At 40.8% G+C, this 26617-nt stretch overlaps 1 protein-coding gene across 10 annotated transcripts in view; it reads left to right on the top strand.

The window, feature by feature from the left end:
* Positions 1-26617, top strand: part of plxna1b (plexin A1b) — a 145354-nt gene that overhangs the window by 108612 nt on the left and 10125 nt on the right. Inside the window, exons 16-34 of one of the 10 annotated variants that reach the window (XR_013300511.1) lie at positions 486-653; positions 2797-2890; positions 3734-3970; positions 4721-4864; positions 5947-6181; positions 7515-7657; positions 8899-9155; positions 11382-11448; positions 12907-13053; positions 13267-13426; positions 13594-13697; positions 13916-14024; positions 15013-15203; positions 16656-16825; positions 17111-17323; positions 17398-17548; positions 21080-21115; positions 21291-23048; positions 23892-26034. Coding sequence is in view for 2 of the 10 variants with exons in the window: in XM_077602057.1 (XP_077458183.1) it covers positions 486-653; positions 2797-2890; positions 3734-3970; positions 4721-4864; positions 5947-6181; positions 7515-7657; positions 8899-9155; positions 11382-11448; positions 12907-13053; positions 13267-13426; positions 13594-13697; positions 13916-14024; positions 15013-15203; positions 16656-16825; positions 17111-17323; positions 17398-17548; positions 18458-18553 (2686 nt within the window). In the remaining 8 variants the exon portion in view is untranslated. Of the gene's footprint in view, positions 1-485; positions 654-2796; positions 2891-3733; positions 3971-4720; positions 4865-5946; positions 6182-7514; positions 7658-8898; positions 9156-11381; positions 11449-12906; positions 13054-13266; positions 13427-13593; positions 13698-13915; positions 14025-15012; positions 15204-16655; positions 16826-17110; positions 17324-17397; positions 17549-18457; positions 20898-21079; positions 21116-21290; positions 26035-26617 lie in introns of those variants that run through there. The other 9 variants (XR_013300513.1, XR_013300516.1, XR_013300515.1 and 6 more) reach the window with 9 other exon arrangements.

Genomic DNA, 26617 nt, shown 5'->3' with positions numbered 1-26617 from the left:
AAATGAACCGACCCCCGCAATGTGCACAAACACCTTTTTTTTTACAAGCCCGAACAGATGGACACATGGGAGGCTTATCCCCTATTGCTGGACCAACTGTGTATTAACCTGACATTGCAGGGCACTAAAAGTAAACCTCTGGAGTGGAATGCAAAGTTTCCCTGCAGGTCACAGCTGGTCGCCTGTCTGCTCGTGATGCTCTTACATCACACACAGCGACGACCAGCCTTATCTGCCACATCTGATCCTTCAGCAAGACAGAGCACAGTAGGGGAAGATAGGTAGTTGACAGATGACACGACCGCTGCAGACACAGTTGCTTTCACTTCCGAGAAATGGGGCCGATATTAAATGGGTTTTAGGTGAAAATGTTGAATAATTACGGCGACATCAGTAGAAATATGTAAAAACCTTTTCAGAAGCTCTTTGTAAACCCGCACCCACTAAACCTTTGTGACTAATACTCCCGTCTCCTGCTCATCCAGGCGAAACAGCAGCGAGATTGTGTGTGTGACCCCAGCCGGACAAGCTCCAGGCCCGACTCCAGTCATGGTGGACATCAACTCAGCTGAGCTAAGAAACCCAGAGGTCAGGTTCAACTACTCAGATGATCCCACCATCCTCAAAATTGAACCCGACTGGAGTATTGCCAGGTAAGAGGGAGTGTTAATCAGGGTTTAAGTTTTTTTTTTTAAACCGCTGATATCCGTGCAACTTTATATTTTATATCCAGTCTGAATAGTGACAAAAATAGATACATTTAAGTTAATATGAGAGTAGTGCTTTTCTACTTACCCTACACTTGATTAACTGTAGAGAATGTCATATAGTTCATATGGGCAGTGTTTGATCTACACTGCTCCTTGATGCATGCAAAATACAAACACACCATTGCATTATTTATCCTATGTGATGGTTGCTCTGTACATTAATGTAATTTCATATGAGCCTTGCCAACTAAACTGAAATATAGACTCGGCGTAATACTCCACCAATACTCCCTACCAGAATCTCAGTGAAAAAGAAAAACAAACTCGATTTTTTTTTAACCTCATCACTCTTTTTAAAGACCTCTTATTCATTCTGTTTATAGTTCTATATGAAAAGTAAATGTTTGTGAGTAGTAGCAGTGAAGTAGGGATCCTGGAGCAGTGCACTGCTACTTGATGAGCTGCAGTACAGATATAGTGTGTGTGTAAATATTACTTGACTTTATTGAAATGAGCCTTTATAGCCACGGGAAAGTTTCCTGCTCAAACACAAGCTGTGTTGTGGGATGTGAAAGTAAGGGCATAGAAAAATGTGAAAAAGCTTGCAGGAACCAAATGCTAATAGGCTCACTAATATGACCTAGAAACTCCTCCGTTCTGCAGCTCACGTGGTTCTCATTGACTTGAAAAGAAGACTTCCAGGAAGTTTATTTTTGTTTTATCGATGCATTATTTCCTGGGCTTTCCATGGCTGTGTTTCAGCCATAGAATGGTATCTAGATAAGCTATGGATACCTTCAAAATGCCACTAAAAATAAGAAAATTAAACAGGTTGTAGTACCACAGTAAAATCATGATACTATCAACATTTTTATTACTGTATGTGCAATCTGTGATTGGAAAGTATATTGTTTCTTTGTTTTGTATAGCGATGGTACGGTAGATGTCTATAAAGTGTTCTAGTATATTTTCTATGTAACCATACTACATTTTCAACACCAGACATTTTTTATTGGTTTTGAATTAAGTTTTTCTGCGGGAAATATCTTCACGCTTCTTAAGTCATAATTCTATTTACCAGCCTCTTTTGCCACTGTCTTCTTTTGTCACTCTATTCTAAAAAAAATCTCATTCTTAACACTCTTGCACCCCTCCCTATTCAAGTAATTCTTGGGCTAACAAATCACTGATGTGCTCTTGTAAAGATAAGCTCTTATTTTAGTTATACTATGGGATTTAGATTCTTCAACTGTTTACAGTTTTAAGTGGTACTCTTGTAATCATTAACTATTTTGTCACTGCTAATTCGCCTTTAAAAAAACTTACTCTTTGACAATCTCTTAAATACTTAAATCTTTTCCCTTTTTACTTCGTATTGCATTGCCACTTGGATGCCTGTCAGCTGCCTAAATGCCATTCCAAATCACTAAAGCTTTCTATCCACTCAGTAATTTTTTCCTTCTCGTGCCAACCTCCATCTCATCGTAGGCTACCCGGGCTTAGAGATAAGACCCAGGAACTATATTTATTAAATATAGCACACATTTCTTGAAGTTGTTAGCTAGTTGTATGATGTTTCTATCCATTTTTAATGTATTTATTAGCTCAATTAGCCACCGTCAGATGTGTTTACATCAGCCAAAGTTCAGTGTCTTAGACCAGCAGGGGCTGTTGGGAAGCCAGCAAGGAAAAATAAGTCTTTCAGACGCGTTTTCAGCCTCTCTTTTGGTCAGTGTCACATGGACTTGAATAGGTCACAGGTGTAAAGGTTACATACCCTGTCATATCACTGACAACACAGGCCTTTCTGAGTGTACATTAATATCTCATGCAGAAAAATTCCAGTGCTTGCAATTTAATATCTCCTCAGGGGTGCTGTAGGGAGTTCCTTAAATGCAGGATGTAGAGGTCATACATCGTAATAACTTAATTACAATTCACAGACACTCACTGAAGTTAACATTTCTGGTTTAAGCATATGAATAAAGTAGTATTTATGGTTAATGTATGGCTGAGGTAATGCATTGGCTGTTCTCAGCAAACACCTTTTGTAATTGTTCTTTGTTTGTTTACTAATCTCTTTTAGTGGAGGAACCTTGTTGACCGTTACAGGAACTAATTTGCTGACAATCAAAGAACCCAAAATGAGGGCCAAATATGGAGCTGCCAAGTCAGAAAATGTAAGTATATACTCCCGTGTGTGCTCAGACATACAAAATGAGTGCATGAATTGAATTCACACAGGCTCTATCTCTATCTGTCTCTATCATTCTCTTTAGATTTTCAAACGATACGCACACTGTTGGGTCAAACACATGCACCTTACCTGTCAGTCAAACAGCCAAGGGCCCATTTTGTGTTTGTTTTTGATGTTGAATTTCCTTTTAGCAGCTTTAACCTTTGAAATGTCAAGCAGTAATAAAGCAGCTCCAGCAAATCCCCCTTTACTCACCTATAGCACCATGGGGCTCAGCTAACCTTTCCCCCTCACCAGCTCTTTGCTCAAAGTGAAAAAAAATATCCCTTTTTGCCTTTGTGGCACCCCTCTGCAGTCAATTTGGTTTTGCTTTGTTAATTTTTTTTAGATTGACCTATAAAAGATATTAGATACAGCCTTTTTCCTCCATCTTGTTCATAAATGGGACATCGACCGGTACTTTGTTTTGCCAGTTGACTATCACTCCATTCAATTTGTACTGAATGATTATTCTTTATTTTATGGGTGTATCCAACACTCTGGGTTTGTTCGATTATTTTCACTTCTGACACTTCACCTCCTAACATGATATTAGAGACAAATTCACTAATAGAGAGTCAGCTGCATATGAATTATAATCATGGTTATATTGTATCAACTTAAATTCTGCCAATCAGGATGTGTAAGAACACAAGAGAAAGTAGCAGCCTTCCTCTGGAATGCACTTGGTCAAGCTCTTGTCTTATGCCCTAATGTACTTATTTAATTGCCTGTTGTTGAGTGTATGAAGTTGCATTACTAATGTGGAACTTGTGTCCTGCCTCAGAACTGTACTGTAGTCAACAACACAGTGATGGTGTGTCTCGCACCCTCCGTTGCCGACTCTGACAAAGCTTTCTCCGAGATGGGCAGCAGTCCAGATGAAATTGGCTTCATCATGGATGATGTACATTCTGTGCTGGTAGTTAATGAGACATTCAGCTACCATCCCGACCCTGTGTTTGAACCTTTGAGCCCCAATGGCATGTTGGAGCTAAAACCCAGCTCTCCTCTTATTCTCAAGGTAAATTGCCCTGTGCTTTAAGAATTGATCTGACTTAACTGTGTTATTTTTATGATAAAAATGTCTCTTTGCTTCACATCCATCAAATAAATTTAATATAATATTTTTCAAAATCACGATATTGTACATGTTTGGGCTCCTATCAGCTCAATAGCTTTTAAGAACCAATTGTCCTACTGTCTTTGACTCCTATGTCAGAGTAAAAGGAATACTTGTTTCTCTCACTTATTCATGGTTTTCATCAAGGTTTCTTGCATAAATGTTTTACAAGTTTGAAAATTCCAAATGACTCACTTGCACTTGTATTTTTATTTTAAAAATTCAGTCGCTGTCCAAGGTACCAGATGAATCAGTTTTTGTCAATGAAAATAATTGGTTCAGCATAGTTTTCTTTCGTATGGACCTCATCCTTGAAAGTTTATTTACCTTTACTGACACTTGAGTTTGTGTTGCAAATGGGGTATTCCCATGTATTTAAAGAAATACGTATTGACATCACGGCCATGCATTTCAATGAGGTTCCAGCTCTATAGTTGTTAGTCTCTACCACGGCTATTATTTCTATGGTTACTCACTATTAACGTAATTTCGCCGTCTCTCACTGTTGACCTAAAACGGCCACTAAAACTAAAATGATTACACAATTGGGACAAATTCGTTAGATGAGCTTTCTAATGACAATTTGCCAATTGTTTGCCACGGTACATTACATTTATATATTTCACAAGGCTCTTTGCGTGTCTTTTGTAGGGTCGCAATCTAATTCCTGCAGCGCCTGGAAATACTAAGCTCAATTATACAGTTCTGATTGGGGAGACACCATGCGTTCTCACCCTCTCTGAGAGCCAGCTGCTATGTGAGTGGCCCAACCTGACTGGAGAACACAAAGTCACTGTGAGTACTGTATCACCAACCTGTAAAAGATTTTTCATCGTTATATACTCAACACTGTATATTCTTTGTTTATTATGGGCACAACAGTGTCTTGAATTGCACAAACACCACCACATTAGTGTATCAATGTGCGCGTGAATGTGTGCCTGTACAACGCTTTGGGCATAGTAATGATGATTAAAAATGCTAAATCACTTCTTCTCCATTTAGCATGTTTATTGAATTATTTTGTGATTTGTTTCCTATAACTTTCGGTTACTTTGTAACTTGTTTGTAGTAGTTGTTTTTGGAAACAATATCTGTAGGGGTTTTAATCATTTTCAGCTTCTTAGTCTATTTTTTCATCTCTTATTATGTACGGGAATCCACTTCTTGATTTGTCATTCATTCTGCTTATTCTTTTCTCCCCAAGCATAAAACCTAAATCTCGTTATTCATTCTAGTAGATTCTCTATTCGCACTCATATAGTATATCCAGAACCGTAAAAACACACACCCTGCCTCTAATATTGCTTGTGGTGTTTGCAAATGTATTTATGTTTGAGATGCTTTTCATTGGTCTTGGCAGGCTAGTGTAGTCCTGCAGCTTTGAACACTATTGATATTCAACAGAAAAACCCAAATGGCCAGTGGGCGTGAGGTGCCTGCGGCTACTTTTGTTCTGTCCTGCAAGTCCGTATTTCTTAGATATAAGCTACTTGCACAATTTAAAATAAAAGGGTGAAAATGGATAGAAAATAAATCACTTTTGTTACTAAGATAGCCAGGAAGGACTGTTTATTTGTGATATGCTTCGGGACTGTAAACTGCATACCGTACTGCCTCAGAAATATTTAGCTGAAAGGGTTTGGTTTTGGTCTCGTCATGACGCAGCTGGGAATATCTTTGCAAATGCAATAGTTTTTTGTTTTTTTGTTTTGTTTTTGTGTTTTCAACCCCTTGTAAGGTCAGATAATAATACTGAATGTGGTTGAAAACAGGTCAATGCTTTTAATTGTGGTTTGATGGCATTTGTTTGTTTGCATTTTCTTTTTTTGTGCTGTGTTCAACTATCTGGCTAACAAGCATATTCTTAACTGTAGGTACGTGTCGGAGGCTTTGAATACTCACCGGGGACCTTGCAAATCTACTCGGACAGCCTTCTCACGCTCCCCGCCATCATTGGTATTGGTGGAGGAGGCGGCCTGTTACTGCTGGTTATTATTGTGGTGTTGATTGCTTACAAGAGGAAATCCCGTGATGCAGACCGCACCCTCAAACGACTCCAACTGCAGATGGACAACCTGGAGTCCAGGGTGGCCCTTGAATGCAAGGAAGGTAGGTCATTGGCGATATTGACGATAGAACCAAGAGGTGTTCTCCTAGCTTTGCAACTTTATTTTCTCGCTTGTTCTCTCTCAATAACTCATCTTATTTCACACGTTCAAGGGAAAGAACCGTCTGTAAATATTTCCCTTGCTACAGCTTACCTCAAGCACTGCACAACCCCAATTAAACAGAGCTATCCATTTTAGTCTTGACTTCCTCTCTTGCTCTGTTTCGCCCTCCCTTCCACTTTCAATCCGTCCCTCCTGCTGTTGTGTGGCAGTAAAGTGGGTGTGCGGGGGTGTTGGTGTGATTCCAGAGGAGTACTTTGATCTGAGCCAGCCACCAGATGTTGGCTCTCCATCCTGCAAGAGAGCCGCCTGGATGGCCTTACTATACTCCGCGGTGTGAGAGGGACAGAGATAGAAGGCAGATAGATGCAGAGCACAGAGGTGGGACAGTGAGGGAATAGTAAAGAAGGAGGGGCTTGGCAGCAAATGAAGCCGGGGGAGAAAGCGAGAGACTTGCGCACCAGCACATTAGCATAAATTAATTTGGCAGGCAACTGCATGGATTGAGCAAGTGCCTATTGATGCTGCTAACTGGTTTGTCTAGTATGGGAGGCAGATGGAAAGAAAGAGTCGAATAATAATAACCATAATCATGAGCACGCACTTCCATACTGCCTCGATAACGATAAAATAAAACATGCATAAAGCGAAAACGAGGGTTTGGTTCTACAGTATAGAATGAAAGGGGGATTGTATTAAAATGGCTTTCAGCTATGAGAGTTTGAATGAATGAGTGAGTGTTCTCGATAGAAGTTATCATCAAAATCCCAATGTGTAACAGACCATAAAATAATCATGTACATATAGTATGCATTAAGCACACAGGTGATGATAAGACATCAAGAGGTTTAGTGTCTTTATTCAGGGACACAAGAAGTGAGCTGTGGTTTAAAATAATCATTCACTCAATACATCCTTTAGCTTTTTTTCAAATTAATTTTTAATTTTCTGTTGGGTAAAAAGCAGTAATGAATTATTACTCCGGTCATAAAAATGTGTCCAAAATCCATTATTTGCGAAAGCATGTCCTCCAAGGTTTTTTTAAAGGCAAGTGAAGGGGAGAAATGCAACGATTATCTGAGGGATCAGGTGATGGATTTGTATGTTCATTTAATTTTGATGGCTGCAAAGGACGATAATATTCCAGTCATCGACGTCTCTTGGAGTACATGCTGAATGTTCCATTGTTTCTACATTTAATTCAACTTCCTGTTAATGGGCCATTTGAGACGTTAGTCAGTCATGTGCCAATCATCATTTTGTGTCTTTTTCAGCATTTGCAGAACTGCAGACAGATATCCATGAGCTCACTCAGGAGCTTGATGGAGCAGGAATCCCCTTCCTGGACTACCGCACATACGCCATGAGGGTCCTCTTCCCTGGGATTGAGGACCATCCTGTTCTCAAAGAAATGGAGGTAATGGTCAGTAGAGAGCCTATGCCTATATGACGTACAAGTGAATAAATAAAGTAACTTGTATGTTTGTAATGTACAGTATAGAACAGTGGTTCTTAACCTTGTTGGAGCTGCCGAACCCCACCAGTTTCATATGCGCATTCACCGAACCCTGTGTGTGTGTGTGCGTGTGTGCTTGATGGTAAAAAAATGAAAGGCTTTAAAACCTCTTTGAAATGTTATTTCTGAAGTGTGTATAAATTGGGTAGTATTTTATTTTAATTGGGACCAACGAGTCACTCTCCGTTTTATAAAGGTTGGCGAATACTGCTCCACACTATCATTACGGAACAATAGCACTAGTTCATTTGTAACTTGAAGCCTTTTTGCTACTCTTTCGAGCATGCTTTCCATGACTGATGTATAATCACATAGATTGGATTTTTCTACTAAAATCACATTTTAATACAATATGCAGTTGTGGTAAATCATTAAATACTTTTTAACAAGTCAAATCCACTTAAACACCTAACCCCTTGCATTTTCTTGCATCGCTTTATTAAAGCATGTACTCCGATCATGTTCTATTTAATATGTCACACATACATTGCATGAAAATGCCCATTGCACACACTTTTGTGATGATGGAAGTTGTCAGGTGTGTTCGTGGCTCCCAGTATCTGCACGATGCCATCAACGGCATTCCAAAGCGATAGTGTAGCGCGACATTGGATTTTCATTTGTATGGCCCAAGCAATCACAGGCCACAGTAGTGCAGTAGTAGGCAGATCAATTTCTTATTACCGCATAAACCTCACATTCTCGTCTTCAAGTCTACTTTTAAGAGAGGAAGAGACTCGATGGAGAGTGTGTGGGAGGGTACTAAGGGATGAAGGGAGCGAAGAAGAAAGATAAAGCATCAGAACTGCTGTTGAGAGAATAATAGGTAATGGGAATAAGTGAAAGGGGGTGATAATAAATTGGTTTATGCATGTAGCTGAAACTGAATCAATTTGTCTGATTTTCTTTGTGAGGAGACAAAGAACAAGTGTATGTGAAGACACGCATTGCCCTTGTGACTCTAGCCATCGTGTCCTTGTGGAACTCACTGCAAATTAAATTTATATCTATTGCTCATTCTCACTTTTCTGTTTCTTTACTCTCGCTTACCCCACTATGTTCTGTCTTCTCACCTATTTTCCTTTTGTACATTTCATCCACTTCTTTTATTCATCTAATTTTCCTTAAACCTTCTTCTCCAGGTCCCAGCCAATGTAGAAAAGGCCCTGACGCTGTTCGGACAGATGCTGACCAAAAAACACTTCCTGCTCACGTTCATACGCACCCTTGAAGCGCAGCGGTCCTTTTCGATGCGTGACCGTGGCAACGTGGCCTCCCTCATCATGACTGCGTTGCAGGGGGAAATGGAATACGCTACAGGCGTCCTCAAACAGCTCCTTTCTGATCTCATCGACAAGAACCTGGAGAGCAAAAATCACCCGAAGCTCTTACTCCGGAGGTATGCACAAAGGGGGTTTATTATTTCATACCTTTTGGCGGAGAGCAGCGGCCAGCGAGTTTTCTAAAATTTGAATTGCTTTAACCTGTTGTGAAGGGAATTATTCTAGAACCATATGTGACGTTTCCTCTTCTCTCTGTCAACTAAGTCGCTGTCCAAAAGGATTACACTCTTGAGCGCACACATTCCCAACGGAGTTTTCGACTGACCTCGCTCTCTTTCTCTCTCACACCCTTACACGCAGGTAGATGGTTATATACAAGGGATAAAGCGTATGTCACTGGAATGAGGAGAAAGATTTACAAAGGCGTGTGGAGACGAGAGACAATTGGTAAAGGTGTCGAAGTGTGAATGACGAGTGAAGTAAAGCACAAGCAAAGAACTGAGGTTGGGCTTGGTGCCCCAGGAAGTGAGAGGGGGAGGTGAATGGAGTGCAAGAACAGAAGAACTCTGATCAAAACATCTACAGGGAGTCGAATCAAACTGATGAGGGCATATCTAGGTTAATGAAACTCTTCCACGTAGAGGTCCTGAAAAATACCAGATTCAGAGCTGTAACAGATCAAGACGACAAGATACATGAGGAATTTAGTCTCAGTGCCTGAGTACTGTTTGCCACAAGGGACGTTTAATGCATACATGTCTTCCTCACAGTTCTGAGGTCCTAGTTCGAATCTCAACTGCAGCCTTCTTGTATGGCGTTATCTTGTTCTACCAAAGAGTGGGGAGGGGGGTTTCTTAGCCACAATTGGAGAAAAATATAGCCTACTTCTAAATAAGTATGGCTTTGATTTTAAATAACCCCTCATTTCACTTTTTCCCTGGAGAGATATTTAATTAAAACAAATCTAATCAAATAAATGACTCCACCAATGTGCCTTTGTAAAGCCTATTATAATCCCCTCCAGTGGGGAGTGGTCAACATATGCTGTCCTTGCTAAACATGCTAGTTCCTGGAGATTTGACTCCCAACCAAAACAGGAAGTTTTTCCCAAAAATGACTTGATGAGCTAACTTATGTTTTGCAAGGTCTTTCTGGACAAGAATACTACAACCAGCGCTAATCTTTAGACCAAGTGTTAGATAACAATGGGTGCCGGTACATAGTTTCCCCGAAAAAAGGATAATACGTGTCACCCTCTATCAGGACCTGACTTGCCCACAAGCGTGTTCTGTCCAGGTGTATTCACGTCTGCCGTCCTCCAGCTGTCCTTTCCCTGTTGCCTCATCTTTCATCGGTTACATTTTGCTGACAGCCATGAAACAGAAAGTGTTCCACATACATCAAACAACATTCAACAGTCAAATGGGAGAAGCGTAGGAGTTCACATCTCGTTCCTGCTACAGGCTTTCACTAGCTGGTTTCTTTGGCCTAGTTTCACACTTTTTCCCTTTTATTTTTCTCATGTTCCTTATACTTAAAACTGAATTTCGGCACCAACAGAGTAAAATTCAATTCCCCGGTTGCCGTTTCACATAAGACTGAGCCCTTTCCACCTTTTTGCAACCTGTGCGGCAAATAGACAATATTTAATAGACGCTGGGAATATGGCCCAATTAGGCAACCCAGTAACCGCTACATAGTTACTGAGTCTATTTAAAGACAACACCAAGGAATTGATTTTTCAGAAATACTGATGAGAAAGTGTTAAAGAAATCAAGTGTATATTGACAGTTGAGTGTAAATGAAATGAATATAGAGCCTTTTCCCATGTCTAATTTGGTTCCCTGTGAATGTGAAAGCAGCAATTCATCTATTAATGCTGCAATATTTATTATAATCAAGAGTGTAACTCTTAATTTCTCATATATAATCAATGCACTCCTCTGGGTACTCCGGTTTCCTCCCACATTCCAAAAACATGCATGGTAGGCGGATTGGACACTCTAAATTGCCCTTAGTTATGGGTGTGAGTGCATGGTTGTCCGTTTCCTTGCACCATGCAATCGGCTGGCCACCAAATGAAGGTGTGCCCCCCCCCCCTTCTGGCCCGGAGTCAGCTGGGTTGCTGCTTTTGGATATTAAAGCACATGCAAAACACACACACACACAAAGAACCACATAGCTCCCATAATAGTCTGGCTTGAGAACTAATGGTAGTTTGTGTCCTCGTAGTGTAGTCCAGGAAGCTTGCTACCATCTTCCCACTTTTGGAAGAGGTTTATTCATTTTGAGACTCAGTTTTCATCATCTCCTCACCCTTTTCCCTTCCTTGTCTTTCCCAGAACGGAGTCAGTAGCAGAGAAGATGCTCACCAACTGGTTCACCTTCCTACTTAACAAGTTCCTCAAGGTAAATAAAAATGGTTCATCACACCAACAGGCACAAATGTTTTGGAGGTTTTCCGCTTGCAGTAGTGTAGAAAAATCCCCAGCCACACACACAGGTGCAGGATAAGATAAGGCAGAGGCCACTGGGCACCAATCGTATACCTCAGCCTTTCATTTGGTCAATGCCCCTCTCTTCCAAATGGAGGACTTTATGGGGTCTGAAGCTGTGTTCAGAGACGGTCGCTCGTGTTGTTGTGACTGCCAAATCTTTTTGCTAGATCCTCTTCATGTCCCTCACGTCATCTCTTTACAGCCAGAATGTGTGTTTACCTATGTGAATATGTTTTCTGGTTTGTTTGAGCTGTTTGGCCATCTTCTGTTCTCTCTTTGAATTCCTCTTGGATACCAAATCTGAATTATGGAGGCTTGAATTTTTCTTTCCCTCCCTCCTAGTATATCCGCCCCTTTTGTGCATTGTGTATTCAAATGAATCAGTCTTAAACTGACAATCCGGGTTTACATTGACCCATTCAAACCCCTTCAGGGCCCAGACAAAACAGTAGATTTTGAGCTAAAACAGAAAAATGTCGACCCAAACAAAATACTTTCAAGAAAGTTGTGAGTTAAATGTGTTTTTGTAGGGTTGATAAAATGTTAGTGCTAACCTGTTTGGAATGCAAAGGGCTCATAAATATGCTTGTGATTGTTGGCGGCTGTGAGAAGTTGCCAGCCCTCCCCAGATGTCATCTCTATGTTAGTGTATGTCTTTCTCTTGCAGTCACAACAATAATAATAGTAGTAGATCTCGAGTGTTTGGGGAAAAAAAGTAGACATACAGGGGTACTTGATCGGTTGTATTCGGCTTTATGAATGAAATTATATATTGTGGTTTACCTTGTATATATTTTAGGAAAACAAACTGATGCAAGTCCTAGATCCAAAAGGGCCATCCATTAATTATCGTCAAATTATCAAGTAATTTTAGGTATTATTTTCAGGTGCTGGATGTCTCACAGAATTAAATAACCACTAAATAAATTAGTTACTAATCCATGGGAGCTCTGATACTCCTCAATGCAGCGAGAGATGACAAGCATGAGATTGCACAAGGGAGACAGAAAGACGAGGCCCAGCATCCCATTGCTCGTTGTCAGTTTGACATGTCTCCCACAACAAAGTGCTTCTCCTAGCGTTTTCACCACTCAGTCATTAACCTTCTTTTAACTTTTATATCAATTGCCACTCACTCACACTTTCTTGAATCTCTCTGCTCCTCTCACGCACCTACTTTAACAGAGGAAAGAGACACAAGGGAAATTGGATTAGTGTAACAAAATAGTGTCTTGACAGTTTCCTTCAATAAAGGCCAAGCCTAATTCCGCGTTTAACACCCAATGCCTTTCTAAATCCAGGACCGGAGTTTTTACAGCATCAGCGTTAGTGCTACTTTTAATCTAAGTGATTTTTTTTTCTGTTTCAGGAGTGTGCTGGTGAGCCACTCTTCATGCTGTATTGTGCCATGAAGCAGCAAATGGAAAAAGGGCCGATAGATTCAATCACTGGAGAGGCACGCTACTCCCTCAGCGAGGACAAGCTCATCAGACAGCAGATTGACTACAAGACTTTGGTCAGTGCATCGACTCATAGGATGACTTGGCAGGCAAACAAGAGAAAAATGTTTAATAGTTTTAAAGTACATATTGAGTTATTTATTGCTTGGAAGGCTAAATCTATATGAACCGCAGGTCAAAACGTAAATATACTTCTAATGAACATTACTCTATGTTTGACTTGGCCCATGCCCACTTTAAACGTTTACTTCTGCCACTTCCTTGCACAGACGTTGCACTGTGTGAACCCAGAGAATGAGAACGCTCCCGAAGTGACCGTCAAGAGTCTGAACTGTGACACAGTGACGCAGGTGAAGGAGAAGCTCCTGGATGCCGTGTACAAGGGCACACCCTACTCTCAGAGACCAAAGGCTTCCGATATGGACCTAGGTAAAATAATGCCATACTTGGCGCCTCCATATACAAAAATTGTGTACCATAAACTATGTCCTTGTTTTGAAAATTTGCATGTTAATTTATCAGCTTGATGTTCTAATGGTCCAAGGTTTGTGACGCTTTTAATATTGAGGAATTTACTGTGCATGATGTGGGATCAGAATGGCGACAGGGCAGGATGGCCCGTATAATCCTTCAGGATGAAGATGTGACCACTAAAATCGACAATGACTGGAAGAGGCTCAACACCTTGGCTCACTACCAGGTACCCTGGAATTTTGATTCAATATCAATTCAGTTAGGAGGAAAATTGACCTATCTGAACTTATTACCAGGCTCCAGGCCATGTGTGAAAGGGGCTATATTTTAATGTGGGAGTTTAGCACAGTAAAAAAAGATGAGATGCATCTCGTCTATGGTAGCGAATGAATTAAAGGCTTGAATTTGGTATTTTTTGTGGGGCTAAGTGATGTGTTGTTTCAGGTAACAGATGGCTCTGTGATTGCCCTGGTACCCAAGCAGAACTCGGCTTACAACATCTCCAACTCCTCCACATTCACCAAATCTCTCAGCAGATACGGTACGAAAGAAGGTGTGTGTGGGTTTTTTTGTGTGTGTCTGTATGCAAGTAAAAGTCTTAATATCTGCCTATAAAAACAAATGTATCATGCATTCCTACTTACCGTGTTTACAAATCTACTTGCACAAAATCAAAGTGAAATTGATTTAGTTGTGGTTTTCAATTTAGTTGGGCTAAAATTTCTTTAGGGTCCATTCACTAAGTAAATGTGTTCCATTTGCATTCATTTTAGAAGCTCTGCTTCATAATGTCAACGTTCAGGGCCTTTCAGTTCTTCATTTGCAAAACTATTTCTTCTTGTTGCGTCTGAGGTCCGCCGCAGTCCAAAGCTGTTCTGGTCAGCGCAACAAGCTCAGTAATATGCAAGCCAACATCCTGACATGCTCTTAATTTTCAACTGACATTTTCAACCTCTCAATCCTTTCCTATTTTGTCACAACGCCATGACAAGCATTGACAATGAAAGAGAGAGGGTGACGGACAAATGAATTATGGGATGGCGTGCCATGGTAGGGGAAAGAAATTTGGCTCTTGGGGATATTTCCAAACAAATGCCTTGCGTGTACCTTATCAGCTTTTTTTCTTTTTATTGATGTTATAATCAGACCACTCTTTATTAACCTAATGCATACTAAACTCAAGGCTTATACCACACCCATTTCTTAGTAATTGTAGCTGTCCCAGATCCTGGCACTAATGTCCTTTCACTAAATATTATTATCTGAATATGCTTCAGTATACTTCATACACTGCAATGCTCCCATGATATGTTTCCAAAAGGGACAGGTGGATAAATGCTAACTCTAATGCTCCCACATTGTTCTGTCTATGTGCCAAGAAGGCAGTGAGTGATTTAATGATAAATGTTGAAATATTGAAAGTGTCCAATATGGTGACCTGCAGAAAAATAACTTTTTTTAAATACTTTTCATGTTCCTTCTCGTCTTTAACATGCTCCCAAACTATATATACAGTAATACTCTCGTTTTGCTTTTTGCAGAGAGCATGCTAAGAACAGCCAGCAGTCCAGACAGTTTGCGCTCCCGAACCCCAATGATCACCCCTGATTTGGAGAGCGGCACCAAACTGTGGCACTTGGTCAAGAACCATGACCACTCAGACCAGAGAGAAGGGGACCGGGGAAGCAAGATGGTTTCTGAGATCTACCTGACTCGGCTGCTGGCCACCAAGGTAAGAGGTTGATGTGCATCTTATAGCTAGCTCACTTCCTTAAGACTTCCTGTTGAACTTTGTTTAGTGTTGGTCTCTGAGCTCATTAACATTGTTCATAACCTTTTAGGGAGAAAAAAAGTGCCTTAATTAGTGAGTTGACCTTTGACTATTGACTTGTTTGTTGGTGTCACTGGACTCTCTCTTGGTAGCCTCGAGGCTTAGAGGCCCAGGCCTTTAACCCTGAAATCATTACCCTCCAAATTCCTCAAAGGCCTTCAGAATACACTTTCAGCATGTACACGTCCTCATTTGCCGAGATGTTTTTCCCCTTTTTAATCAGGGGGTTGCTGAGCAAAACAACTGACATCCATGTGTGTCATTCTTCAGTTAAGATGACATTTAGATTGACTCTGTTCCTTAAAAGTGTTCCTAAAGAACAGATGCACTATTGGAATTATTTATTTACAATCCAGAATGTAAAATATTATGTTACTAATTACTCTTGTTGAGAAATTAATTCACAGTTTGCCAAAACAACAGATTTCAAATGGTACACGTTTAGTTGGTCCACTTATCAACTTGCATGTTCTTGTATTTCTACAAAGATTTCCAAAAATATGTATCTGACACAAAACGTGGATTTACTTTAGTCCCATTCATCAATTTTCAGCACATGCTATTTTACTCAATTGAAGAAAGCTGTACATGTGCACAATCATGTCGACACTTTGCTGCTATCTGCCAGTGTTGTTGCATTTAAGCATTCCTCAGTGACTGAGCTCACCGCCATACTTCCTCTCCCCTGATGTTTCCAATCATTATCTCCACATTCCCATTGTTCACGCACCACGTCAAACACTATCTGTGATGCCTCAATCAGGAAACCATTAACAAGGGAAAGCAATGGGGGAAACACAGCAGTTTGTTCTTACTTATGACACCCCCTCAGTTTTGTGCGTTTAGGATGCTGATTGTAGGAAGTGTGAATGAGCACAACACTGCAGGTTTGTTTCAAGAAAAAAAAGCTCTTGTAGGATGTGGCCAGGATGTTTGAAGAAAAGAGTTTGTAAAGCTCGGGGATAATATCACACCACTTCAACATCAAAGGTACTTTTAAGGACTGAAAAATGCCTTGTGTGATGTGATGACATTTTTTTTTAACTTGGTAAAACAGCCTTAGGCTGAACTCTCATTGGGCACCGTTAGAATTTCTAAAAACCAGATGGAGCATTAAGTCTGGCACCATGTTAGGATAGTAAAAGGAAAGCACACCCAAAAACCTGCCAAGTCACAGTCACATTAATGATTGCAACGCAACTTTCCATAATTTCCATGTAACCATTACAGTGGTCATTCATCCATTCCCAAGGCCTTAGAAGGGCTTCAGTGGTCAATATTTGATCCAAAACCTACTGAAAGTATGAGATTTAATCATTTGGTATTTACCAATTTGATGATTGTTGTCTTTAGGGCACGCTCCAGAAGTTTGTGGACGACCTGTTTGAGACCATTTTCAGCACGGCCCACAGAGGCAGCGCCTTGCCGCTCGCCATCAAGTACATGTTTGACTTCTTGGATGAACAGGCCGACAAACACTCCATCACGGACTCGGATGTCCGGCACACTTGGAAGAGCAACTGGTGAGTTCGCATAGTGTTCCTCGGAAATGCTTTCTTTCCTCAATAAAGGGGAGATACAAAGAGTTAATATGCAACAGTTTTACATTGCCAATATAATTTCTTTATATTACCTTTTACACTCACTTTCACAGCTATGGACCATTGAGTTTTATATTAAACTAAGAAGAATCTTTATATGAGTGGAAATTCTAGTATGAAAGAAACCCTACATGGGCATTGAAATAACATGCAAACTCCAACAAGAACCTGAACTTTGAACCTACAACCTGTTCCTCCTCCTTGCAGCCTCCCTCTGCGCTTCTGGGTGAATGTGATTAAGAACCCGCAGTTCGTGTTCGACATCCACAAGAACAGCATTACCGACGCCTGTCTGTCCGTGGTGGCCCAGACCTTCATGGACTCCTGTTCCACGTCCGAGCATAAATTAGGAAAGGACTCACCGTCCAACAAGCTGCTTTACGCTAAAGACATCCCCAACTACAAAAACTGGGTGGAGAGGTACGTTCAACACACTGAGTTGGCCTCCAGAGACCATAAAGGAATGAACTGAATTATGTGTCATGCTCATGTAGGTACTACTCAGATATCTCAAGGATGTCGGCCATCAGTGACCAGGACATGAGTGCCTACCTAGCGGAGCAATCACGTCTGCATGCCAACCAGTTTAATAGCATGTCTGCCCTACATGAAATCTACTCATACATTGTCAAGTACAAGGATGAGGTGAGTAGTCGCTTTCAATAGTTACATGTGTACATGGTAAAGCAACACTAACAACATGAAAGATAATCAATTGAAGAAAAATCGTATCAAACGTTGAGGTCTAGAATGCTCAACCCACTTGAAATGTCAGCTTTACAGATGTCACGTCTTCACTGCAGCAGGTGTCTTTTGTGTTATTGACATCTACTGCTATAAGTCAAATTTAATTAGGCCTGGCATACACAAAAAAACTTTTCAACTCTTACTTTAAAAAATTTAACTCAAGTAAAATCAAGTCATTTTTACAGATAATACATTTATTTTAAGTGCACAATTGCACAATTCTTTTATTGTCACCACAAATGGTCTTAATTGTGGAACAGAATTTTGTCAGCAACAAGAAATATTCAAAGATCAACATTGTAAAAATGCCAAAATTACTGTTCGCTCAGGCCTGACCCGATGAAACTTTTATTTGCGCTCTCTCAAGTATAAGGAAGAAAATGACTCAATTTATGCAGTTTGGAGCCCTACACTTTTTTGCTCATACTACCTTTTTACCTAAATTTTATCTTGGCATAAATCACTGCTACATTGTTTAGTCGAGTCATACTCGATTATACCTCACGGCTCATAAAGCCTAAATCAAACAATTTCACTTCACCTCTTCGATGCTCCTCAGAGTTTGAGGGGTATTTCAAAATGGAAGGAAAAGACCAGAAGCTTCTTCACACGCTGATTCATTTGAGAATAATGTGAAATTATTCAAGGACAACAACACCAAGTTATCAATCTTGTCATTCCTGGATTACCCCCGAAAACTCCCAAAATGAAAATCTCAGCGGTAAAGGGGGGGAAAAAACGTTTTACTCGATAAGCAATTCAGTTGCGTAGCGTCAGTGTCCGACCTCATCCCCTCTCTATCTTCAGATCTTGTCGGCTTTGGAGCGCGATGAGCAGGCGAGGAGGCAGAGGCTGCGCAGCAAGCTTGAGCAGGTCATTGACACGATGGCCCTGGCGAGCTGAGGTTTGTCCGGCGCGGGCGAGCACCCATCTGTCTCCCACCCTCGCCCCGCTCCCGCTCCCGCTCCCACGCACCACAAAGCAACCCGTCAACAATACAACAAACACAAACTGCAAAATCATTGAAGCGGTATACTGCAAAACAGAGGGGGTTCGGCAGAGATGGGCGGCTCTTTGTATGCCTGCGTGTGTTCGTGTACGTGTGCGATCCAGAGCGGACTTTTCCACACTCTCCCATCACGGAGCAGGTGTGAATGAGAGCTTTTGGTTCCTGTGGATGTTGTTTTTGATTGCGTTTGGAGCAAAGACACAAAGAACTCCACGCCGGGCCTCTGGCTCACAATGGAGCCAATAGAGACGAGCGTTGTGACTCGCGTGTCAAGATGTTGGCTTTTTTTTTCCTTTTTATTTGTTTTGTATAAATTTCATCAACTGCCCACTCTCTGATCTCTCGCCACTTGTATTACTGCTGAATTTGCACAATTTACAGAAACGCTACAAAGGAAGAATATATAGATGTTATATATGAATACAGCTACGTTTTTAAAGAAAGATTCGGGAGAAAGCAGTTGTTGTTTTTATCCCTCTTTGGTTTTAACTGACACGAAATCCAACAGTAAATTTGATAGCTGAAGTGCAAAGAAAAAAAAGTTAGAAAAACAGAAAAAAAAAGTCGTACTGTGCCATGTTTCCTTTGAATGTTGTTTAGTGCAAAGACATTTTGTTAGGTGGAATGTGCTACCGTATGATTTGAAATATGAACACGCCTTGTGACTGAAATGAAACGTTTAAGACCCTCAGAAGAAGAAAAAAAAATGACGAAAGACAGCGCGAAGTTAGTTTTACTGCGTCCACTTCAAACAGTGCAATGTTTTGGATTGGGAACACCAACTACACACTAATGGGATTGTTGCTTGACATGCATCCTCTTTTTTTTTTGTTCAATAACGGCTCGTCGAGACTGAACTGAGAAGTCCATCGGTGGCCTTGCAAGCATTTAACGATTGAACCCGTTAGTTGGCGGCAATGTCGAGCGAGGTCAGGTGGTGCTTAGCCATCCTGTTGAGCGAAGTGCCATCGAGACATTCTTAGCGGGAAGCAACATGTTTTTGTCTTGTCTGCAGCAATGTTAAGAGCTGGACACAGAGGTGCTGAATCTATTTGATGTGAAGTAGGTGATCATACTCATATCCAGGAGCTCTTCTTTGTCAAGTTGGCCTATCGCCACCTGTGGCTTCTAAGACAATTCTCATTTTCCTCCCTCAACAATCAAGTCAAGCTTCTTTTTGCCTTGAGAAATTTAGTTTCAATTTGGTTTCTTGACTTACCCAAAACGAAATGGTGGTCTTTATGTTTTCATTTGTAAATTTTGCAATGTTTGGTTTATCCCCAACATGTAAATTGTATATTTGATGGTACGCTGAAGGCACAAAAAAACACTCTTCAGTTTGCCTGAAGGTAAAAAGTACTTGATGGGACCTTAGCGTGGGGTTCCAAATGATGAGCATCTGTGTCTTTGTGATGGAAATGTGACTTTGCTGCTTTAAATTCTTGTAATTTTGTTTTTCTATCCCATCTTTTAGGGCTGTCATTTAATGCTGATCATAAATGCTGTGGTTCTGCATTTTTCATTTTTCAAATTCTACACGACCGTGTCGACACGAATGAAATGTGTCACAATTTTAACTGGATACAGTTTACCATGTGATAGTTTACTTGCTACAGACTTTGGGAATCGCATAGATGTTCTGTTTTAGAACATTTCTGTAGTGTCCATCACATTTGTGCTGCGTTACATGTGACTGACGAGTACAGTGTAGAGTCCATACGATCCCCTGCAGAAGCACACCAGACAAAAAGGTGGCAACGTGAGAAGAAACATTCTAGACTCATTCTCTCTCAGGTTCATGTTCGGCTTGTGTTTGTATTCTTTATGCTTCTTGTTGTTGATCAAGTGATGAGGTGCTTTGAATGAAGCATCAGTCATGTGTTGCACTGTTGGGGCTGGTAGTGGACTTGTTTTAAATGGGTTATCAAGCATGTTTGTTACAAAAGCATCATGCGTTGTAGAACAAAGAAAAAGTCCTATCAGCCGCCTCCTTTTATTTCCTGTCCTTTTTTCAAGTCTACCAACTGAGCAGCATACCAACAAGGCAAACAGTTATCCAGTTGAGACCAAGTGACAAAGGAATTTTCAAACCATTTTTTCGTGGCTCAGACTTGAAGCGACTGTCACAAGTTTGCAGGTGAACATTCATTGTGTAAATATTCTGTTATTTCCTACTTTGCAGATTTACTACTTGTACATAAACACGCATCAAGGAGAGATTAAACATTTTTTGCTAAATGAGTGTCCGGTCTTGGTTTTGTTTTTGCTTTTATTATTCAATGATGGGAAAGCGGTTTGCAGGGTAATTTGAAAAGGTCAAAGTATACATTTAACTCAGAAAAATTGCTATGTTTTCTAATTTCTATTTCAGTTTTTGTACTTTGTACTTGCTTAACCATTTTTCCCTTACATTCTTTTAGACTTGAGTTGTTTTCACATGAAGAATCTCCATTTAGGTAAGTCCACTTTGTTCAATCATTTCTCTGTCCGTTGTGGTATGCAAATACAAGTCTTTCCATGAGTAAACTGATGGTTGAATTGGCACGTAAACATCCTTAATTAAGTAAAATGTAAGAAACACAAAAGAAAAGGATTAAAATGACTGTTTAAATCAATCTTGTCATTCCGAAGAAGAACATCCAGTGGGTTGAAAAGGATCACCAAAATGGTTGACTGGTAAAATGTGCAAAGAGGAGCTCCATGGGTAATCTTTTACAAACATTTTTGCCTGTGAAAAGCTGCACGTGCATAAATGCTTGACCCCCTTTAAGTCCTCACCCTCTATAGGGAGTGGCAGGACACTTTTCTCCTTGGAATCAAGGGTCACTGCAATTCAATGCAAAATGATTGCCCGTGTCCCACTATGCAACACCCTCCATTCTGATTGCTGGGGCTTACTCGAGCATGAATGAGGCCCTCCAGAGGGCACTCGCTTTGCGGGTCATTGAATAACGTGATGGCTAGGAAATGATGCCGTAGCGTTTCAAGGCAGTTGAGCATTGGCATGTGAGATTATGGTCTATGACAGGAAACGTCTTTTGCCTCTATATCTTATTAGGAAGAACACAAGAACCCTCGGAAAGGTAGGTTTTTATGAATCAATATTAATGTTTGGCTGCGTTTGAGTGCAAATTACTGAGAAACTGTCATCATGATACAGTACTCCTAATAAATAGCCATAATACTACAGTATATATCTCAATTCCCCTCCGCCCACAGCCATTTGGGTGGCCTTGCAGCAAATGAGGTACCCGAGACCCCCCACTTGAGTATTCATCTGGCCCTAGTCGTCAGTGTCATAAAAAATCATGTTGCCATGTGAACCTTAGCACACATTCCCAGCCTGCACACCCATTAATCTCATTTTCTTAATGGCAGCTCACACGTAGCATCAAAGTAACCAGGAGACACCTAGTTGTCAGTCTCCAACATGATCCCCCTTCCTCCATGGCGCCTTTCCAAGCGTGACCGCCATCATTCATCATTGCGGCTGGAGGTGTTAACATCAACATGTTTAGCCTCCCCCCAATGCAAACCATACCTGCCTTGTGTATGCTGTTCCCTGAGCCCACACACTACAGGCGCTGACGTGCCAGACTGGCTCAGGTTGTTGAAAGAAACCAAAGTGCAAAAGAAAGAGAGCATATTGCAATCAGCATAAAACACCTTTTTTATTTTGATTTCTTGGCCTTCTTAAAGTGTTAACCTACACCCAAAGAGGCCATATAAGACACCAAATGTTATCGTCGTCACCATGTGTAACTGGCCCAGCTAATTCAATTAAAATTCCATACAAGGAGGAACGCTGAAATTGCGCCGCGGTTGTGGGATCGCTGAATGTCGTAATGATCCTGTCAAGAGCTAAATGATCTCACGGCGCCAACGCTGTGATAAATTCCTTCGCCTAGCAAGATGTTGGCTTTCTCCCCCCCTCACGCTCCACCTCGCAGCAGTGCATGCGCAATTATGTTTCTATAGTTAATACAGCTATAATCTATATCTGGCACACCACACCCCCTTACCCTTAACTCCTCAGTGCTTTACAACAGCTAGTTAAATTCTATTTGGTGAGTGTTTAACGAAAGGCACAGAAGAAAATTATACCCTCCATTTGGCTACTACCAGCTTCATTTTGCCCGCACATTCTTGGATACAGTCACACTATACATTAGAAAAGCTATTTTTCTTGTCAAGTTTTAACAACTGTAATTGATCCATTGAATTCTGTACCGGTAGTACTAACTTTTGGATTTTCCCCACAGGGATCGCCAGAATGAAACAGATGCTTTGAATAGTAGTTTTGGCACACATACACTTTTTTTTTTAGACCAATTGCTCTACCATACACAACCGACAAGTGAAAATTGGACCTGGATCACCACAATGGCGGTGAGAGCACTGAGCTAAACACCAAATTTAATTCTACTGCACTAACTTTGAATTAGAGCAAAACATTTTACAGTAAAGACCAAATTATGCAAATGATAAATATTATTTTATGCTTTTTTTAACTGCCTTTGTGCTCCCAGACATAAATGAAGCGAATAACGCTTAAACAAAAAAATAAAAAATAAATTAAATAAACACATGAAACATGTTGATGCCGGTCCGGGTAAATATGAATTAGACCTTTTAGTTAATTGGCAATTTAACGTTATTATGAATAGTGATGCTGCCTGTTCCGCAGGCATTTTTGATTCCTAATCGCGTTTAAGCACATTTTACGGGCTAAACATGCAAAACTTTTCCAAGCACAAAATAGACAAGGGGCAGTTATCTGATAAGAGCATTTTAATGAGCTGATTTAATTAGCTGATTTAGCACGCATGTGTTTTCCTGCTCTGGTTTTCTGTTGCTCGGTATATTTTCTTTATGGGGGGGAAGAGTTTTTATTAACTGTGAATATTCCCCATAAGAGTTAGGAAAAGTAAAGTTTCTCAACTTGTTATGCAACTTAACTCATTGCCGTTTTTGACTACAAAACATTTTGAACTGGGAATGATCGCTGCCAACCTCCCAGACAAAATTTCTATTGGTATCTATCAATGGCAGCAAATGAGTAAATGTGAAACAAACCCATTTTTAATGCAATAATACCAAACAATAGCCTGTTTTCCCAAGAATATCTTATTTTTCAAGCAAAATGGGGCCTTTCACCATTTATCACCATCAACAATGGTGTTCAGATTCCATGGTTGATCATTTCTGACTGCTTTGTTAATTTCTCCACAGGTAGAAATAGCATATGCACATAATCCATCCCACGCTCAAATGACCTTCTGTTTCTTGATGTGACATTAGCCCACATGACTACAAACTACACGGAACTGTGAGGTTGAAGGCAATCAAAGGACAAAGACCGCTCCATCTGCTTCACCCACCAACATGGCCTAACCTAACTATTGAGTATTTCAAAGCTCATTTGTATTAGCTTACTCTTCCTTTGATATATTTCACGGTCAGACTTGGGAGCTCCCCTCCTCCGCAACGGGTCGAGTCCCCTGAGGTCTTCCCGAGTCTGTCCAATTAGCGCCGCCGCCCCCTCACTCCTCCACTCAACACTGCAGACATCCACGAGGCCTGTGCAGGAACGCGTGCACGTGCTACATTGACTGTCATGTGCGTGCCCGCCAAGAGGTCAGCGGTGCAGCTACACCTCCCACGCGAGACACCGTCAGTCAATTTGATGACGACTAAAGCAGCCCCTGAATCCAATTCTTCGGAATTGGCGCTAATAGCTCATCTAGTCCACGGTGGCTGCTTTGCTTCCACCCACACATTCAACGCCTGGCTTTGATTTCCCCAATCTTATTTTTTGGCGTCTTTGTTTTGCAGATCCACCAAAGCCATCTTGAAAGATTCAGCCTTGCCTCAGAGAAGAAGGCATCCGTTGAGTTGTTTTAAGCCGAAGCAGGCCATTTCAGTGTTTGCTGTTTTTCTCCGAGAAATATTTTCCAATTAACATTTTTAAAAAGGAGATAAAATTGGATTGCATGTTCCTTGTAAGATAACACTTGAAAATTGGAATTTTGTGTTCATATTTGCACACTAAATCAGAGACCGCTATAAAGCATCAAAGCTGGTTGAAACTATCATAAAACACCAGATGCTTCCTAAACTAAACCCCTCAAACATTGCGCGCTGTCCTTTGACCTGCTCTGGTTTCTCTTTATGTGAGATAAGCAGCGAATGCGGCGCTTTGCCGTTTGTCCTCGCCGTCTCTTTCTTGTCGTCGTGAATTCATTGAATCGCGTCTCCAACTCGGCAGCTTGTGATCAAGTGCAATGTGGGTTTGAGATAAGGAAACGGAACTGACACAAGGAGTCGTAATTAGTTCAATTATTTAACAACAGCAGAGAGGGTGTGGTGGGCATGTATGTTAGTCGGCCTGAAATGTCCACTTGTTGAGCATCCTGTGATGATGATGTCATTATAATGGACTCACAGCATGGGTCCGACCGAACATGCCCTACCATCCTGACACCTAATACACGGTTGACATTTGCCAACACACCGTGTCCCTTGTAGCCGTCAAGAGTGTTTGTCACACTCGCACTCAATTACCCTCCTTTTGTTTTTTTAATACAACTGTGGTACAAAAGTGCTCACACAGACACATTTTCAGGTGCCCAGTAGACAGCTAAAAGATGTTCTTGGTTGTTTAATTTCACACATTGTTTATGACATGTTCCCTTGAAGAAAATAAAGTCAGTCAAGGGTAAGTTGTAACTTTTAAAGAACACAATTGTGGATATAGCTCGATTTTTAAGTCTTGTGAACTTGGGCAAATAGGTTTATTGTGATTTAACCGATGTATTTTATTTGTGTATTTAAATCTGCAAATGTGTACATTACATGGTCATTTCAAAAGGCTCCTAAAGGTGAGATGTCTCCGTAGTGGGTTCCAATGCAGAGCAGTAAAACAAAAAAAAAGCATGCAGACTATTATAATCCATCCAAAAGGTATTAATCATGAAGATGGGAATTGTAGCACGCTGTTTCGTCCGCTTTCAACTAATTTGGTTTCGCTTGTTTTGTCATTTTTATTTTTCCTTTTAATAGGAGAAATGAACTGAAAACCATGAGTTGCAACTCGAGTGTATCGGTTGTATTCATACCGGGGTGACTGCATGTTTTTCACATAGTTGTATAGTCCCTTCCTCTCTCCTTCATTTCACTTTGGCTTGTTCTAAATGTTTGCCCTCTGTATCTTCTCCTGAGGTTTTTGTACAAGGGAGGAAAAGGAAAAGTGAGAAGCCTGAAAAGAAAAAGCAGTGGGACACAAACCTGAAGGTGCAACACAGATGAGCTGAGAAAGGTGTCTTCAATGTCACGTCGCCATGGTAACTAACTTGCCAGACAGCCATTATCATGTGTGAGTGTTGACACCGAAAGCAACAAGTCTTTTAGCACATTTTCACCTTGCACTTAGCACAGTGATGTTTTTCCTCTATGCTGGTTCAAGCCTTTTGCTTATAACAGGTTAAAGGTAACAATACTGCATTCACTAAACTAGTAGTCGCTCCAGGAACCAGAGTCGAAAAGTGTTCATTCGCTGTTTTAACGTGGAAGTTTCATTTACTCCCAAATTGGTTGTTCATATTGTTTTGTTCACTGGGAAAAAGCAGCGGACAAGAAGGGGATTTGGAAGGGGTTGGAGGGGGGTTTTACGGCCGATAGAAAGGAAACAGACAGAAGAGAAGAACAAACAAACGGGAGAAAAAAAACATTCAGTAACATGCAACCTATGAACGTACCACTGCTAAAGTGATTCATTTACCAGTGGACACCATATTATGGTAACCAAAGAACAATAGGCCAGGGAGGGGTGCACACAATTACAGCAATTACCCCCTTTCTCATTGCAATTACTGTTTACCAATATGATTAATCTAAAGGACAACACCTTCAACGTGTGGTAACCCTGAAACCTAAGATACTCAAGATACTATTTTTTT

The sequence above is a fragment of the Stigmatopora argus genome, chromosome 6 (assembly GCF_051989625.1).
Source record: "Stigmatopora argus isolate UIUO_Sarg chromosome 6, RoL_Sarg_1.0, whole genome shotgun sequence".
Taxonomy (NCBI): domain Eukaryota; kingdom Metazoa; phylum Chordata; class Actinopteri; order Syngnathiformes; family Syngnathidae; genus Stigmatopora; species Stigmatopora argus.
The sequence above is the reverse complement of the archived record's forward strand: the minus strand, read 5'-3'. Positions and strand labels throughout refer to the sequence as shown.